The following is a 13,662-nucleotide window of genomic DNA, read 5'->3' as shown; positions in this document are numbered from 1 at the left end:
GATCCTTGCCCTGGTACCGCTTCACTGGTGTGACTCTTGTTCCCTTGGAGACGCCACGTGCCACGCAGAAGCTGACCCTTTTTTTTCACCCCTCTGTTCCAGCGCTCAAATATTTTTAGCCAGATGAAAATGATCAATAACCCGTGGCCTCTGAACAGGAGCTCTCTGTCACTGAGCTCTGTCTGGAGGTAATCACAATGACAAGCCCAAGACAGCCCTCCACAGGAGAGGCTGGAGCTCCACAATGAGCAGAGCCCAAACCTTCAATCAGAGCGTTTATCTCCCTGCTGCCTACAAGGTTATTAACAAAGACAGGGCTGTGCTCTCTAAAGGAAATACTCCTCTAGGCACAGGACTCGATATGAAGAGCAGATTTGAATATGCACCATTCATATACATAATTCATATAGCAGTGATAGCAGTGAATTCAATTTAATGAACCTAAATTTATTTTATATTTACACCATGGTTCTCAAACCCCTGGCCTGCGGGTCACTTTTGGACACCTACATGCAACCCGCAATGAGATGTCAGCTGTTAGTTTTGGTCCTTTAATGGACTTTTAACAACACACCCAATGCTGCTGTTGAAAGATGATTCCATAATGTAATAAATGAAAGACCAAATCCTCACAGAGCTAAACTTTGGCCATCTGTGCACTGCAGTATCACACGTCCAGATTTCACTATGTCAGATTTCCAGATTGTTCTACACCCACTTCTGTTTGCCATTCGCTTTTCAATTTGCAGAGATGCCAGTGGTGGAGAAGCTCCAGCTGACAGAACTGATGGTGTCTAGTGTGGATGAGCAGGATGAAGAGGAGCTGGAGAAGTTCAAAGAATTAAAAAACAGGATGATGCTTCTGGAGCGAGCAGAGCTCAGATCAGTGGCACAGAGTGATAAAACTCCAAAGATAGGTCCTTGCCCTGTTAGCAAAAGGTAAGTAGACCAACATGTCCATATGACCTAAGGACAGTTTTGGTCAGATTGGATTGATTTGATGTTTTCTAATGTCATGTAAATAGATCTGAGTTTATCAAAGATTGTAGATAGTAGCACTGGGCAACAAACATTTTAGCAGTTTGTCTGTGCTGTTTAACATTGACTTTAGTACAGAGGTAGAAGTATACAGCATGGTGCCCACAAAGAGAATATAGCCTCCAGCAGAGGCCAGAGAATCGAAAATCTCCCAAGCTGATGCCACCACGACTCAGAGCCCAGGAGTGCTATAAAATATAAAGCACTTCTTTCAATTTATTTGTCAGAAAAAAAGCCACATCCAAGGCCAGCATGGTTCCGGAGCTCCAACTGTTTGGCCCTCATCACTGGAAGAGGCCAGAAGAGAGGAGACAGGCTGCAACAAAGGAGACAAAAGAGAAACAGGCCACTCAGGAACAGAGGATGAAGTAAGAAAATGTCTGCTGTCTTTCTTTTATACATACTAGTTGGAGTTTCATTGTATTGTTGTAAATACCATATCATCTGCCCTGCTGCAACGGATGGCTTTGTTCAATATATCTTCAACAGAAAAAAAATAACAGATAAGGCAGACTGTTGCTTCATACGTTGCTTTGTTTAGAACCGGAACTGAGCAGTGTAAGGATCAATATTATGTTCAATACGAAAAGACCAGGGGAACAATCAATTTTTACAAGACGCCTTTCCTTCCATTAGAAACCACCATTTTCCTAAGCATCAGTCTATTCAAATGTATTGTTGTTTGAATCTCCCTCAGAAACCAAGTGGCTCTTTCAAAGTGGCGCACAAACGCCAAGGTCACACAAGAGAGAAAACTGTCTGAGTACAGGCAGAAGAAGAGGAATGACAAAGAAAAAATGCGAGAGGTATGAGGACTAAATCGGATACACTTCTAGTTGATTACCACAGGGAGGCAGTAGAGCATTAATTCTGTCACGTCAGAGAACCCAAGTAAAACAATAGGTTAAAACTGACCAAAGAGATCATCAATTCAAAGCTTCTGAATTGGTTTTCAACTGGAAACAAAGGATGGTCGGTAACGTTAAAATGATTGTTGTTGAATTTGACATTTAAACCACTGTGAAGTTTATACCTGACCATTCGTTACAGCATAGACATTTGTTGAGTGCGATATTTGTTCTAGGAAGCAGGTGCTAATACAAAGGCCTATGATGAGGACAGCAGTGATTCTTCACAGGGGCAGACATCCACCTTTCAGATCCCAAAGTATAATGAAATCAGGTAAAACTGTTCATCTAAAAAAATAAAAATACAATTAACATCTACATCAGTCTGAAACTGAAACCAATATTTTGACACTTGCTTCCTAAAAAAGGTGTTTTACAGTAAGTCTTCAATGTTTTTCAGTCCAAGGACCACTAAATTGCTAAACAGAATGAGCAGGGACTCACTACTATAAGCGGCCTAGTGTCATATATAAATATACATTGTTATTTTTGCATTGTGTAGTGAGCCTTTCCACCAAAACATAGGTACATATATCCATGTTTTTATATGAAACATGTTCAAGGAAGAGTAAGTATCATTTATACACAGCTTCTCAACTGACACCAATGCCAACATCAACAGTGCCTGTCATCTGCGTGAGATACATACATATCTATACCAGAAATTCAGGCAGATGTTGTTATTTTCAACATAGATGCTGTTTACACTGCCATGCTTTAAAATGCCTGATATTTTGCACACGTTACCCAACTATTAAAGTGTTATATCCATGCCCATTTAGAGACATTTAAAAAAAATCAATTGTGTAATCAACCAAAAAGGTTTAAACCGATTTAGATCACTGAACTGAAGTACACTCTTAATGGCCTGCCAGCTTTGAGTCATAGAAACCTAGAGACACCTACTGGACAATGAGAGGTCACACAACCGAAACCAAACAATTTCTTTGTTCTTTTGAAACTACATTGTGCCTTTACAACATCATACACAATACATTTAAACAAATCAAATGAATTCTGTTAACATTGGTAAAATACACATTGACTTATGAGTCATATTTTAAGACACAGACCAGGATCCTACAGGCTCTAGCAAAACACTTGAAAATTCAGGACCCCCTTGTAATTTTGGACCTGTAAACCCACCAGATCCGCCAGTGAGCTACAGCGACAGATCCGTGTATGTGCAGAGATGATACAGGAAAGACACGTTAATCCTAGAGGCACAGCCAATGAACAGATGGCAGCAGCGGAGCGAGATATAGCAGAGGTCAGGACTATACTTTTACTATTCACACTATTTATCAAGTACATTTTCTACGTTGATCTAATGTAATATGAGTTCTTTTCAATTTCAGATGACCAGGTTGCACAGACAGCTTCTGGAAACCAGAAATGCTGCAGGAGAAAATGAAAAATGTTTCACCATCTTCACTGCAGACAACTGGACACATTTTAATGACAGAACATGAAAGTGACAATTGATACTGTTTGATAATTTTGACTGGATAAGCAGAACTCTGCATCGTGTGTGTGATCCTGTTTTCCTGCAATAGTTTTTTTGTCACTATTGCAGATCAAACATCAAATAAAGATGATTTTTGTCTCTTTCTTTCATTTCTTTTTTATAATATATGTTTAAATAGGAAAACGCTGTTTTTACCTAACACATGTACCACTCAAACGAGGTCCACAATCAATACATACACTGTGTGTGTATAATATATATATAATTTGATCCACTTATTTTAGAAAATGCATTTGTTGGAGAGGGGAAATAATAGTATTTAAAAGTATATTGGAATAAAATAGAATTCAATGAACAAACGTTAACTGATGAAGGAACTGTGTAAAAATTTGGTCAACTTACAAGTTGATGTTGAATCATTCCTCAACATTACTTTATTGATGCTTTAGGAATAATTAAAAACCACTAAAGCAAATGGCTTCACTTACGTCAGTGTTACTGAACACGTACGTTATAATATAAATGGTTACTCTGTTGTTGTATATTAGGTTAAATATTTCGTTTGATGTAACACATTAATACATTAAAACAATCCCATATTTGATTTTAGTGTTGTGATTCGTACCTTTATATTTTCGACACATTTTGTATTCGAACTCGTAGGCCAGTAACGTCTCTTTTTGCTGCATAGAAGAATACTACATGTGTACATTTTCAGTAATGCATGGTGGTGTGTTGAGAACAAAACGCCATCAGACTCTGTCGCTGGGGAAAAGTGAGGTTTTCCCCAGATCAAAGTCAGTTGTGATGAATGGCGTCAAACAAGGCAAAGTGAAGCAGAGACAGGGGAAGGTTCAGGCCTTGTCTTGGCTGATTTTTTGCTCTTCAACACACAGCGAGCGTGATGTCAGCGATGGCAGTGCTGTTGTAATTGACTTGGTGGGGGTGATGGCGTCATTTTATGCCCTGGTGTAGCCTGCTGCTTCTATAGCGAAGGGGAGACGGATCTTTGTCCGACGCGACCGTGGCTCCCTTGGCCGGGATCGAGCACCGCCGAGTCGGACATTTCACCCCGGGAAACATGGAGGCTGTGGCCGAGGAGCTGCGGGCCGGCTCTCGGGTACCTGTCACTATCGATCAAATAATTAACGACACACTGGTAGTCACGCTGACATTTCGAGAAAGGAGCTACGCGGGGATTTTACTTGATTGCAGCAAAAAGTAAGGCTTATTTTCCTTCTAGTTTCTTAATGCTGTGTAGTTTGGAAATTAATTTGTTCAAATCGCTAACGGCTAATCTGTCTTTGATGCTAAGTAGCTTGTTAGCCGTGAGCTAACCGGGCCTTCGTTAAAAAGACTGGGCTTTTTGTAGCTGCTAACTGTTAGCCAGATGGCTCATGGCAAACTATTTTCAAATAGGTGTGTTATAATTTGATCTATGCGTTATTTCACTTTTATAGAACCGCTAAGTAAAGACAACAACCCTAGGTGTGAAATTAAACCCAGTTGTCTTTTAAACAATAGTAAATGTCACTGGGTTCATCTCTAGCTTATTGTTAGCCTAATCAGGTCCTGAGAAGCTTAAGACGTTTTTACAGTAAAAAAAAAATAAATAAAAAAGAGCAGACCCTGGTCGAAACAGCATTCTTAATATCACTTACGATTCGAAATATGTTACATGATGAGTGTCAACTATGATCCACCGTTATGTTGAAGTGTGTGTACATTTTATTGTAAGGTTAAAATGAAGTTATGTATGTTTAGAAGCTGTTTTAGAAGTGGATTACAATAATTATCAGCCACTTTGGGATCTACTGAAACAATAGGCTGAAAAATATCGAATTAAGTTATTATATAAGGGAAGGTTTTTAAAGGCAAATCTAGAAAGACTTTTTAATCACTTCATGATTGGTGTTAGGGAGAAACAGAGCTATTATTTTCATTTAAAGAAGCTAATTGTTCAGATCCATAAAGGTGGTGCTCCTTGTTATTAAGTTGGTTTTAATACTTTTTGTATCACATGTTAATGCCTTGTGTTAGTCCTGGTGTTGTGCACCTTAAAAGCCATCAGCTTTAGACTATTTATAGAGCAGCAAAATCAAAACCTGACCAGCTTTGCCCTTAGCACACTTAGATGGTTTTTCATGTGAGAGCTCATATTCATCCTCAAAATAACTCTACCTAATGGGAAATGGCAGGCCTCGGGATAACTCAAAATAGGGCTTTATTTCAGGCCTTGTCACTGACAAAATTTTGACTTCTCGTTCCTTTTCAACTCACAGAGATGCATTTCACGTAATTATCTGTTACACATTTTAATGGCCGGGAATCCCAGTTGCTTTTCAACTCAGGTTGCACTGTACCTGTGTAAAATAGCAACAGACCAATGAATCATGACCGGTCATATGCTGGTCTTAACTAGCACTGCTGCACTGTTTGTGCCATGTTAGTTACTGTTAAAGCCAATATTTGGCTGATTTGAGGGCACATATTAAAAAAGTGATATCAGCGGGCCTCACCAAGAGACAATTACTCAAAGGTCCCTGCTAGTTACTCCTCCTGGGGAGGAAAACAAGACTCCCCAAATGTACGCTAATTAATAATCTCATCACACATAAGCCCTGAGTACAGATAGATGCAAAAACAAACTGAAATCTCCTGGCTCCTTCTTTACCTCTCTGAATCCCAAATGGTTCATGGAATTGTTTTTGTTCAGTCAGATGTTGGGGAAAAGGGGGGCTCTTGGGCATCCTGTAGTCTCTTTGTCTTCTGTCTCCTGACTAAAGCAGCACAACCATGTTACTGTTGCCTGCCAGCTACCTCTCAAAGACTCCTTGGCAGTTGGGTATTCTCTGGACATGTTTGCTGGTCCCAGACATTATGAATAAGAGAATGTTCAATCAGTCGAGAGTTGGCTAATCTATTGATCTTTTTTGTGGCCTTGGGGTAGACCTGGCTCTAAACCACAACCACCACTTGAAAGCATTTTCAGTTTGCTGTAGGATAATGTCATTGGTCTATTCAAAGTAAAATAAAGTAGGTCACCTCTTGGAAAAAAAAAAAAGAACATTTTTTTATTTTATTTGTATTTAGTAAAAAATACCGAGCATTTTGTGTGGATATCATCTAGAAAAGCAACACGTACAACAAACTAGCATATTCATATTGAATAATACAATTAAATTACAAAGAAATGTTTCATCTTTTCTAAGAATAATGTTTCTGCTTCTCTAGACCAGACTGAGTCATGTGTCACTAGGGAGTCACTGGTTAATGAGTTTGAGTTCTTAGCTCGTTTCAGAAGCAACATTCTCTCTAAAAACTGCCATTAAAACAAACTGAACATTTATAATGTGTTTGTGTGGCTTCACACTTGAAACATAACTTAGAGATCACTATGCATTAAAAAAAGAACAAAGGCTCTGAAAAAAATTAGATACATGTGTATCATTAACTATTTTTCTGTTTTGTTCATGTCAGGTCTGGGCTCTTCTGTCTGCCTGAGTTCAAAGCCAAATCTGAGGAATGTCCAGTGGCTAAACTAGGCTGTGAAACCTCAGAAGTTCTGAGTGAGGAGTTGGTGTCCCATTCCCCCAGCCAGAATTCAGACAGACCAAAGGATGAAAATGCTCTCCCTGAAAACAGCATATCTACTGCACCTCCTCCCTGCCCTATACCAACACCAGTACCCGCTGGACAGACTCCATACCCTCCTTATTTTGAAGGAGCTCCCTTTCCCCAGCCTTTATGGGTGCGCCACAGCTATAGCCAATGGGTACCTCAACCCCCTCCACGACCAATCAAAAGAAGGAAGAGGCGAACACGAGAGCCAGGCCGTATGACTATGAGCACAATTCGTCTAAGGCCTCGGCAGGTACTATGTGAAAAATGCAAGAACACATTGAATAGTGATGAGGACAGCAAAGATGGTATAAACAGTGCCAAGACATCTAGAAAAGATGATGCACTGCAAAGTGATGATGATGGCGAGGACAAAGAAATCCCATCAAAGCTTTCAAAAAAGGAAGACGTGGGTGCAACCAAGGACACTAAAAGAAGGGAGAATGGCACCAACTTTGAAAGTAAGCGCCTTAGAAAGGACAAAAGGGGAGAATCTGATGTGGACAAGTACTCCAGAGGTGAAATGACTATTCCTCATAGTCCTGTCATAAAGATCTCCTACAGCACTCCACAGGGCAAAGGGGAGGTCATGAAAATTCCCTCACGGGTCCATGGTTCAGTCAAACCGTTTTGCCCCAAACAGCTGGCACAAAATGGTGTCAGAGAAAACGGCAAGGCATCTTCAGAGTCTACCAAGGAACAGCGGCACATCCTAGATGCCACACGGTCTGGCCTCACTGTGTCCATTCCCAAACTAAAACTCACCAGACCTTATACAAATGTGTCTCAGGACTTGCCTTCTCCAAAGATCCGCTTGAAACCCCCTCAGAGGGCAGGTGAGGAGAGTGTGGATGAGTATGAGGCAGAACTTATAGAAGACACTAGGAGGCAAAGCCCCAGAGTCCCTGGACCTTGTCTTCCCCATTCTGAAGACTCGGGGGAAGGCAAAAACTCTCTGGAATTGTGGTCAGGGAGTTCTGGAGAGGAGGCCGACAGAGGCCATAGTGACCTTACTCTTCTTATCAACTTCCGTAAACGTAAAGCGGATTCCTCTAGCCTGTCAGTCTGCAGCAGTGACAGTCTAGATGAGTCCAAGTCGTTTAGCTCTGACGGTACTTCACCTGAGCTGTGTGATCTCGCACCTGGGGAAGACCTTTCTGTAACCTCGTCATCTGTTCCGTCACGGGAGGACTGTAAGACGGTGCCACCGCTCACAGTGCGGCTCCACACACGCAGTATGACAAAGTGTGTAACAGAGGATGGTCACGCTGTGGCAGTGGGTGACATTGTTTGGGGGAAGATCCACGGCTTCCCCTGGTGGCCAGCCCGTGTCCTTAGTATTAGCGGCACCCACAAACAGGAAACAGCCACTTGTGAGGCACAGTGGCCCCAAGCAAAGGTCTCGTGGTTTGGTTCACCTACCACTTCCCAGCTCTCCGTTGCCAAATTGTCCCCCTTCAGGGAGCTCTTCAGGTCCCGCTTCAACCGGAAAAAGAAGGGCATGTACCGGAGAGCCATCCTGGAGGCAGCCAAGGCTGTGGGTCACATGAGCCCAGAGATCACGTCACTGCTCTCCCACAGCGACACGTAGGTTAGTTCAAAACCGTCTCCCATGAATATGGTTCTGTTGCAATATAATGTGTAAAGCAAAAGCTGGATGATCCTTGATGACATGAAAACATAATGTTGGATTTTTTGAAAAGGTCTTCACATTGACAGGATTGTTAACCTCAACATATAAATGAATCATTATCTCTTCCTTTGTATTATAACATAGATCTACATGTCAAGGATGGCAAGAAAGCTGTTAGTAGATGTTTTTAATCAGCTTCACTTCAATGTCGAGTCATCTCCAGTACACACAGGTTTTAATTAGCTATGACACTAGTGGGCCTCGGTGGAAGATCACGGCAGGAGCGTCTTTTTCATTTTTATACATATGTTCTTTCACATCACATTTGTGCTAAGGCCATTTTAATTTATATTTTTATATTTTTTAATTTCTGAAGATGGGCCTGATCCTTGCATTAGTCTGTGGAAATGTGATATTTTGGAACTTTAATTTTCCACATTGCAAATAAACAAATAAATAAGGTTAAACTGTATGCTGTTTTGTGTACAATTTTCCATATCTGTTACTTTAAGAAATCCCACTGCCTTTATTAGTTCTAACACATTGCTCATTGCACTCATAGCTGAGTGTAGTACAAAGGTTTAAGAAAAAGTACACATTGTCACATTTGTATTTTTATCAATCTCCTAAGGTGCTGTAGGTGCTGCGGTTTTTTTCACAGAGTAATCCTGGCTCTGTTAAAAAATGTTTTATGGCGTAAGCCTGAGGGGATTCTGAGATCAGACATTTTGCAGCTGGCCTGTTAAGTGGATACTCCAGCTGTTTATTTGGACTTCTGCAAGAAGAAAGATATGTAACATGTGAGGATTGTACAGTTGAAGAGACTGCTTTTTTTCAGTGCCTGCCTCAATTAAAACACTCATTGTTGATGATACATCGCTGCAGCAGAACACACTAAAGTGCTGCTAGGTGTTTGTGTAATACAATGACATAATGACTGTTACTGAACTACAGTACTCTGTATAACCTCAGTCAAAGATAGTCTCTGGTGAACAGGACTGTTCAGCAGACTGACAAGAAGCAGTGTTATATTGAATTTCTTTATTCATATCATGTTGTCCCTTTACACTGGATATTATGACCTGCCAAAGTTGGTGCTTTGATAAAAAAGAGGCTGCTATCTAAAGGACTTGTACATCCTTTTTTTGTTTCCACCTAGTCCACATCGATGTTGTGAATACCTTTGTATTTGTGTATATTTTTGGATTTTACCAAAAAGCTATAGAAAATCTTTCAAAACATAGTTTCTAAACCGTTTGCTCTTTATCACTGGAGTTAATGATTGCTGCTCTGGGGAGATCTCCTGGATTGCATAGCACAAGGCAGTTGCTAGGTTTAAAGGGACAAAACCTAAAGACTGTTTAATAACAAAGAACAATGAAGCCAAGCCAACCCTCTGTGAAGCACAAAAAAAGAATCCCAGGGCTGTGATGGCTCAAAATGTTGACTTAAGTCTGAGGCCTCATTTTAAAGTGTTCAAGTTCTAACTTTACCACCCTCCCTTTGCGGCACTGTTTCTGGCTAACTGTCTGTTAGCATGTATTTATCTGGGGTTTAGTCCAACTTAGCTGTTAGCTTATCTGCAATAGCATTTCTTTCTCTGTCTCCCTGCTCCACTGCTGTCTATAGTGTGAACTGCATAGAGCTGAACAGCTGTAACCCCTGGGAGGGGGTCGGATTAGGTTTGTTAGCAGTGCCAGCACTACAGTAGCTGCTTACTGGTAGTCCTGTATCAGAACATTTCTAGCTACGCTGCTACAGAATGTTTGTTGTGTGGCTGATGATTAAGCCTGAGTTCATGAGGACAAAGTTTACAGACAATATGGAATGAGCAAGAAGTTGTAGCCTTTTGTTTCAGGCCTGTATTTGTAGCCAAACCCTTTTTTGGTCAACAGTCTGAGAGCAGAACAAACATTAGGACGCAGACTTGTTTAAGGACACAGGTTGTACAACTGATGGTCAATCAGAATAAAAACAGAGAATTCCAGAAATTTTTTCCAGAAGTTTTTTTTTGCCTGCTTTCATACTGTATCTCTGCCAGACTCTATGGTTATTGAGTTCAGTGTCCCTGTGAAGCTTCAGCACATAGTTGAGAGATTAAATATTGTGTTTGACTTTTATGAGAAGCAGACAGGCAGCTCCCACAGTCCGCTCGCTCTGCCGAGGGCCTCATTACCCACAAAGACAAGTTGTTCTAAATAATCAGCCAGAGGTTAATGTGAGCCTACATTTACCACTTTTTAAGGGCCTATAAAAAGTGTTTCTTTCCTTATTCTGTCAGCTACACAGAGGTTACAGCTGAGTGGAAAATAGCTGACGTTCACCTCCCACTGATGCATTATCTGCGAGTTACAACCTTGACACGTTGAACATGATATCTCTGCTTGTTTTGAGCCTCATGAACTAATCTTGTTTGTTCATTGTGACTCTACATTTTCCTTTCCTGTTCATCTCATCTTCTTTTTTTCCCCGCTTTTTTCCAGGCTGAGGACTGAGCAGAGATCTCAGAGGTTTTTCTGAATTCTCAGACCCTGTCATCAAGAGCCAGGAGGGAGTACGTGCGGTTGCCACGGCTACTATTTATATGCCTTTTTTTCCCTTTCTTTCACAAGGCATGCGGAAAATGGCCGTCAAGGTGGAGTGTCGTTTTGACTGGATGAGAGAGAGAGAGCAAAAAGAAAGCGGCGGCCATGCATTCTATGGTCTCCCATGAACTATTCCTCCTTTTCATTTTCTAGAGTTAATCATATTTCAATAGAGCCGAATTACAACACTACAGGGACTCGAATGTATTTATTGTCTGTAATTGTTTATTATGATCCATTTGTACACCGTTCGCTACACTCTTGTAAAACCTGCTGGTCTGCTGCTGTTATCGTCTTGGTCCTCACCAGCCACGACTTCCAAGGTTTTACTGGTGGAGGCTGGTGGAATCTTTAGAGTACCAACACCATCCTCTGGACCATGACGCATCTTACCATGATTTTTTTTTTTTTTTTAAAGAAAAAAAGTCTTACTCTGATTCTTCGTACTTCTCAACCAATGTGAATGGCTCCATCAATAGACAGAAGAGACTGTTCCAGTTCTTCTAGCAATCACAATGTTCCATTCTCATGTCCTACATGTGTGGATGTATTTATACTGACCTCTGATTCTGCTCTGGAGTCGGGTTATGTCTCTTTTCCATTTTTATTTTTTACCTTATCACATCACGTTCCTTCCCCCCTGCGTTGCCCACCCTCTTTCCTGAAAACCATTTTTAACATCACTTTAATTATTTAAAACATCATGTTGGAGAAAAAAAAAGCACTTTATCTGTACCTTGGTGGCCTGCTGTAAGCTCACTGTCTGAAACACTATTGCGAGATACAGCCCTGATGAGCAGCAGGGGAGTTTAGAAGTCTTCACGGTTGACTATCCACGACCTTGGAGATACAGGAGATACAAAAATAAAAGTCTTCTTTATTTTTGATTTAGTTTATTCTGTTGAACCATTCTTGGGGACACAGGGCACTGTCTGGTTCTGTGTCAGCTTACCTAACGAACAGACACACAGTTTAAACAAAGGAGTCTGTTTTAACATTTCCACTGGAGAAACATGGAGCAAAAGGTGTCGAAGGCCCTTATGCATTTTCAGTTGAAGCTTTATCGGAAACGTTAAGGAGGAAAAAACATCGAACATGCTGTAAGAATACTGTGAATCCAACTGCTGAGTGCGAGCGAGACGCGTTTTCACGACTAGTGGGGACCTGCAGTCATGTTGAGTCATTGGGCAGAAGCAGACTGCAGCGTTGACCTTTAGTGACCGTTGTGTTGAAATGGTGGGGAGGGAGGCGATGTAGGCAGAATGGCAGAGAGCTGATTGAGCGCAGCTAAAACTGAAGATTGCACACAGTCACACTCGGCAAATGAATCCATCTTTTTCTTTTTTTTTTCTGCTTGTCTGGAAAGTTTTTGTTCACATCAAGGCCAACTAAAGAACCAGGCTCACTGATGTTGTCACAGAGAGATAATGCACTCCTCCCAGTTTGACTGTACACTAGCGAGCCCTGCAACAATTCAGGCAGCCTTACGCAATGTAACGAGGGAGGGAGAACGTCTCTGTGCGCCTGAAACGGTCAACAAGATTTTCCCATGTATGAGCAACATGGCTGTCTACTGTTGCCCATGTCGGTCAATGTTATTGGCTTTTTTTTTTTTTTACATGTACATAAAATAAAATATACAAGCAATATCAGTGCTACTGTGGCTTCTTTGTTTGACATCTTTGTTCAATGGAGTACTGTGATAGTGTCAGTCTTTCTGAAGCCTGTTCTGTCTTGCATTTGCGTCAATTATGACTCTTTCAGAGGGACCACCGAGATATATTAAATATGGAGTCATGTGCGTTTACAGGAAGAAGCAAATGCTTCTGCACAACTGAATACGCTGCATCAAGTAGATCAGGATCCACCAGTTGATCACACTGTTTTTGTTGTTATCCCTGTGGTAGATGCTATGGAAGTCAAAACAATTTTTTTACAGATAGCAACAATGTCATGTTGCTAAACGGAGATTGAAGTTCATATGTCACCACACAAAAAAAAACAAAAACAAAACCATCAGTGGTGTCGGCCTCGTCGGGCCATCACCTCGACCTGTTTCTAGACTGCTCTGGTGTCAGTTTCACGTTGTAACTCAGTAACGTTGCTTCTTGATTTCTTTTCAGTCACATGTTTGCCATCAGCCAGTCACCTGACCAGGTTTTGTTGACAACCCAGGAGTCTGAGGCTTTGAAAATCCAGCAGTGATTATGTTGCATTTTCTTGACGTAGCATAAAATCATTCAAACGCTAAAGGCTTGCATCCATCTGCGTTACCTTCCCTGCCCTGCTCATTGGTTGCAGCGGCTCCTTCTCAGCTTTAACTGTGTCACGCATGTTAATTTGTAGTGGGTGAGACATAAATAGAGCTGCTCAAGAATGTCTGTTGCATAACAAGTATGAGAGAATTAG

General features: G+C 41.2%; 2 protein-coding genes and 1 long non-coding RNA gene across 5 annotated transcripts in view; 2 read left to right on the top strand and 1 right to left on the bottom strand.

The window, feature by feature from the left end:
- Window positions 1–3,556, top strand: part of LOC103387518 (leucine-rich repeat-containing protein 27) — a 7,314-nt gene extending 3,758 nt beyond the window's left edge. For both annotated transcript variants that reach the window (XM_017037355.2, XM_017037357.2), the window contains exons 6-11: window positions 750–939; window positions 1,266–1,406; window positions 1,736–1,844; window positions 2,123–2,220; window positions 3,096–3,216; window positions 3,305–3,556. In XM_017037355.2, the coding sequence (XP_016892844.1) occupies window positions 750–939; window positions 1,266–1,406; window positions 1,736–1,844; window positions 2,123–2,220; window positions 3,096–3,216; window positions 3,305–3,418 (773 nt within the window). In that variant the 3' untranslated portion in view covers window positions 3,419–3,556. The remainder of the gene's footprint in view (window positions 1–749; window positions 940–1,265; window positions 1,407–1,735; window positions 1,845–2,122; window positions 2,221–3,095; window positions 3,217–3,304) is intronic.
- On the bottom strand, window positions 2,874–4,146 carry LOC112487827 (uncharacterized). Its single transcript, XR_003051287.1, has 2 exons — window positions 4,040–4,146; window positions 2,874–3,344 (listed from the first exon to the last, which is right to left on the bottom strand). It is a non-coding gene; the product is annotated as an uncharacterized LOC112487827 (long non-coding RNA).
- Window position 4,147: 1 nt separating this feature from the next.
- On the top strand, window positions 4,148–12,900 carry pwwp2b (PWWP domain containing 2B). 2 transcript variants are annotated; one of them, XM_008322196.3, is made up of 3 exons: window positions 4,148–4,635; window positions 6,895–8,626; window positions 11,281–12,900. In XM_008322196.3, exons 1-2 carry the CDS (start codon window positions 4,496–4,498, stop codon window positions 8,624–8,626), a joined length of 1,872 nt encoding a protein of 623 aa, XP_008320418.2. In that variant the 5' UTR covers window positions 4,148–4,495; the 3' UTR covers window positions 11,281–12,900. The 2 variants fall into 2 exon arrangements, with proteins under 2 accessions (XP_008320418.2, XP_016892841.1); XM_017037352.2 differs by having other exon boundaries at window positions 4,163–4,635; window positions 11,152–12,900.
- The last annotated feature ends 762 nt before the right edge of the window (window positions 12,901–13,662 follow it).

This window comes from Cynoglossus semilaevis, chromosome 12 (assembly GCF_000523025.1).
Source record: "Cynoglossus semilaevis isolate Cse_v1.0 chromosome 12, Cse_v1.0, whole genome shotgun sequence".
NCBI classification, from domain to species: domain Eukaryota; kingdom Metazoa; phylum Chordata; class Actinopteri; order Pleuronectiformes; family Cynoglossidae; genus Cynoglossus; species Cynoglossus semilaevis.
The sequence above is the reverse complement of the archived record's forward strand: the minus strand, read 5'-3'. Positions and strand labels throughout refer to the sequence as shown.

What these genes read in the sequence shown, in the direction of transcription:
- pwwp2b (XM_008322196.3), top strand. Translation starts at nt 4,496, where the DNA reads ATGGAGGCTGTGGCCGAGGAGCTGCGGGCCGGCTCTCGGGTACCTGTC. An exon ending in TTACTTGATTGCAGCAAAAA is followed by an intron (nt 4,636 to 6,894) that starts GTAAGGCTTATT and finishes TGTTCATGTCAG; the next exon opens with GTCTGGGCTCTTCTGTCTGC.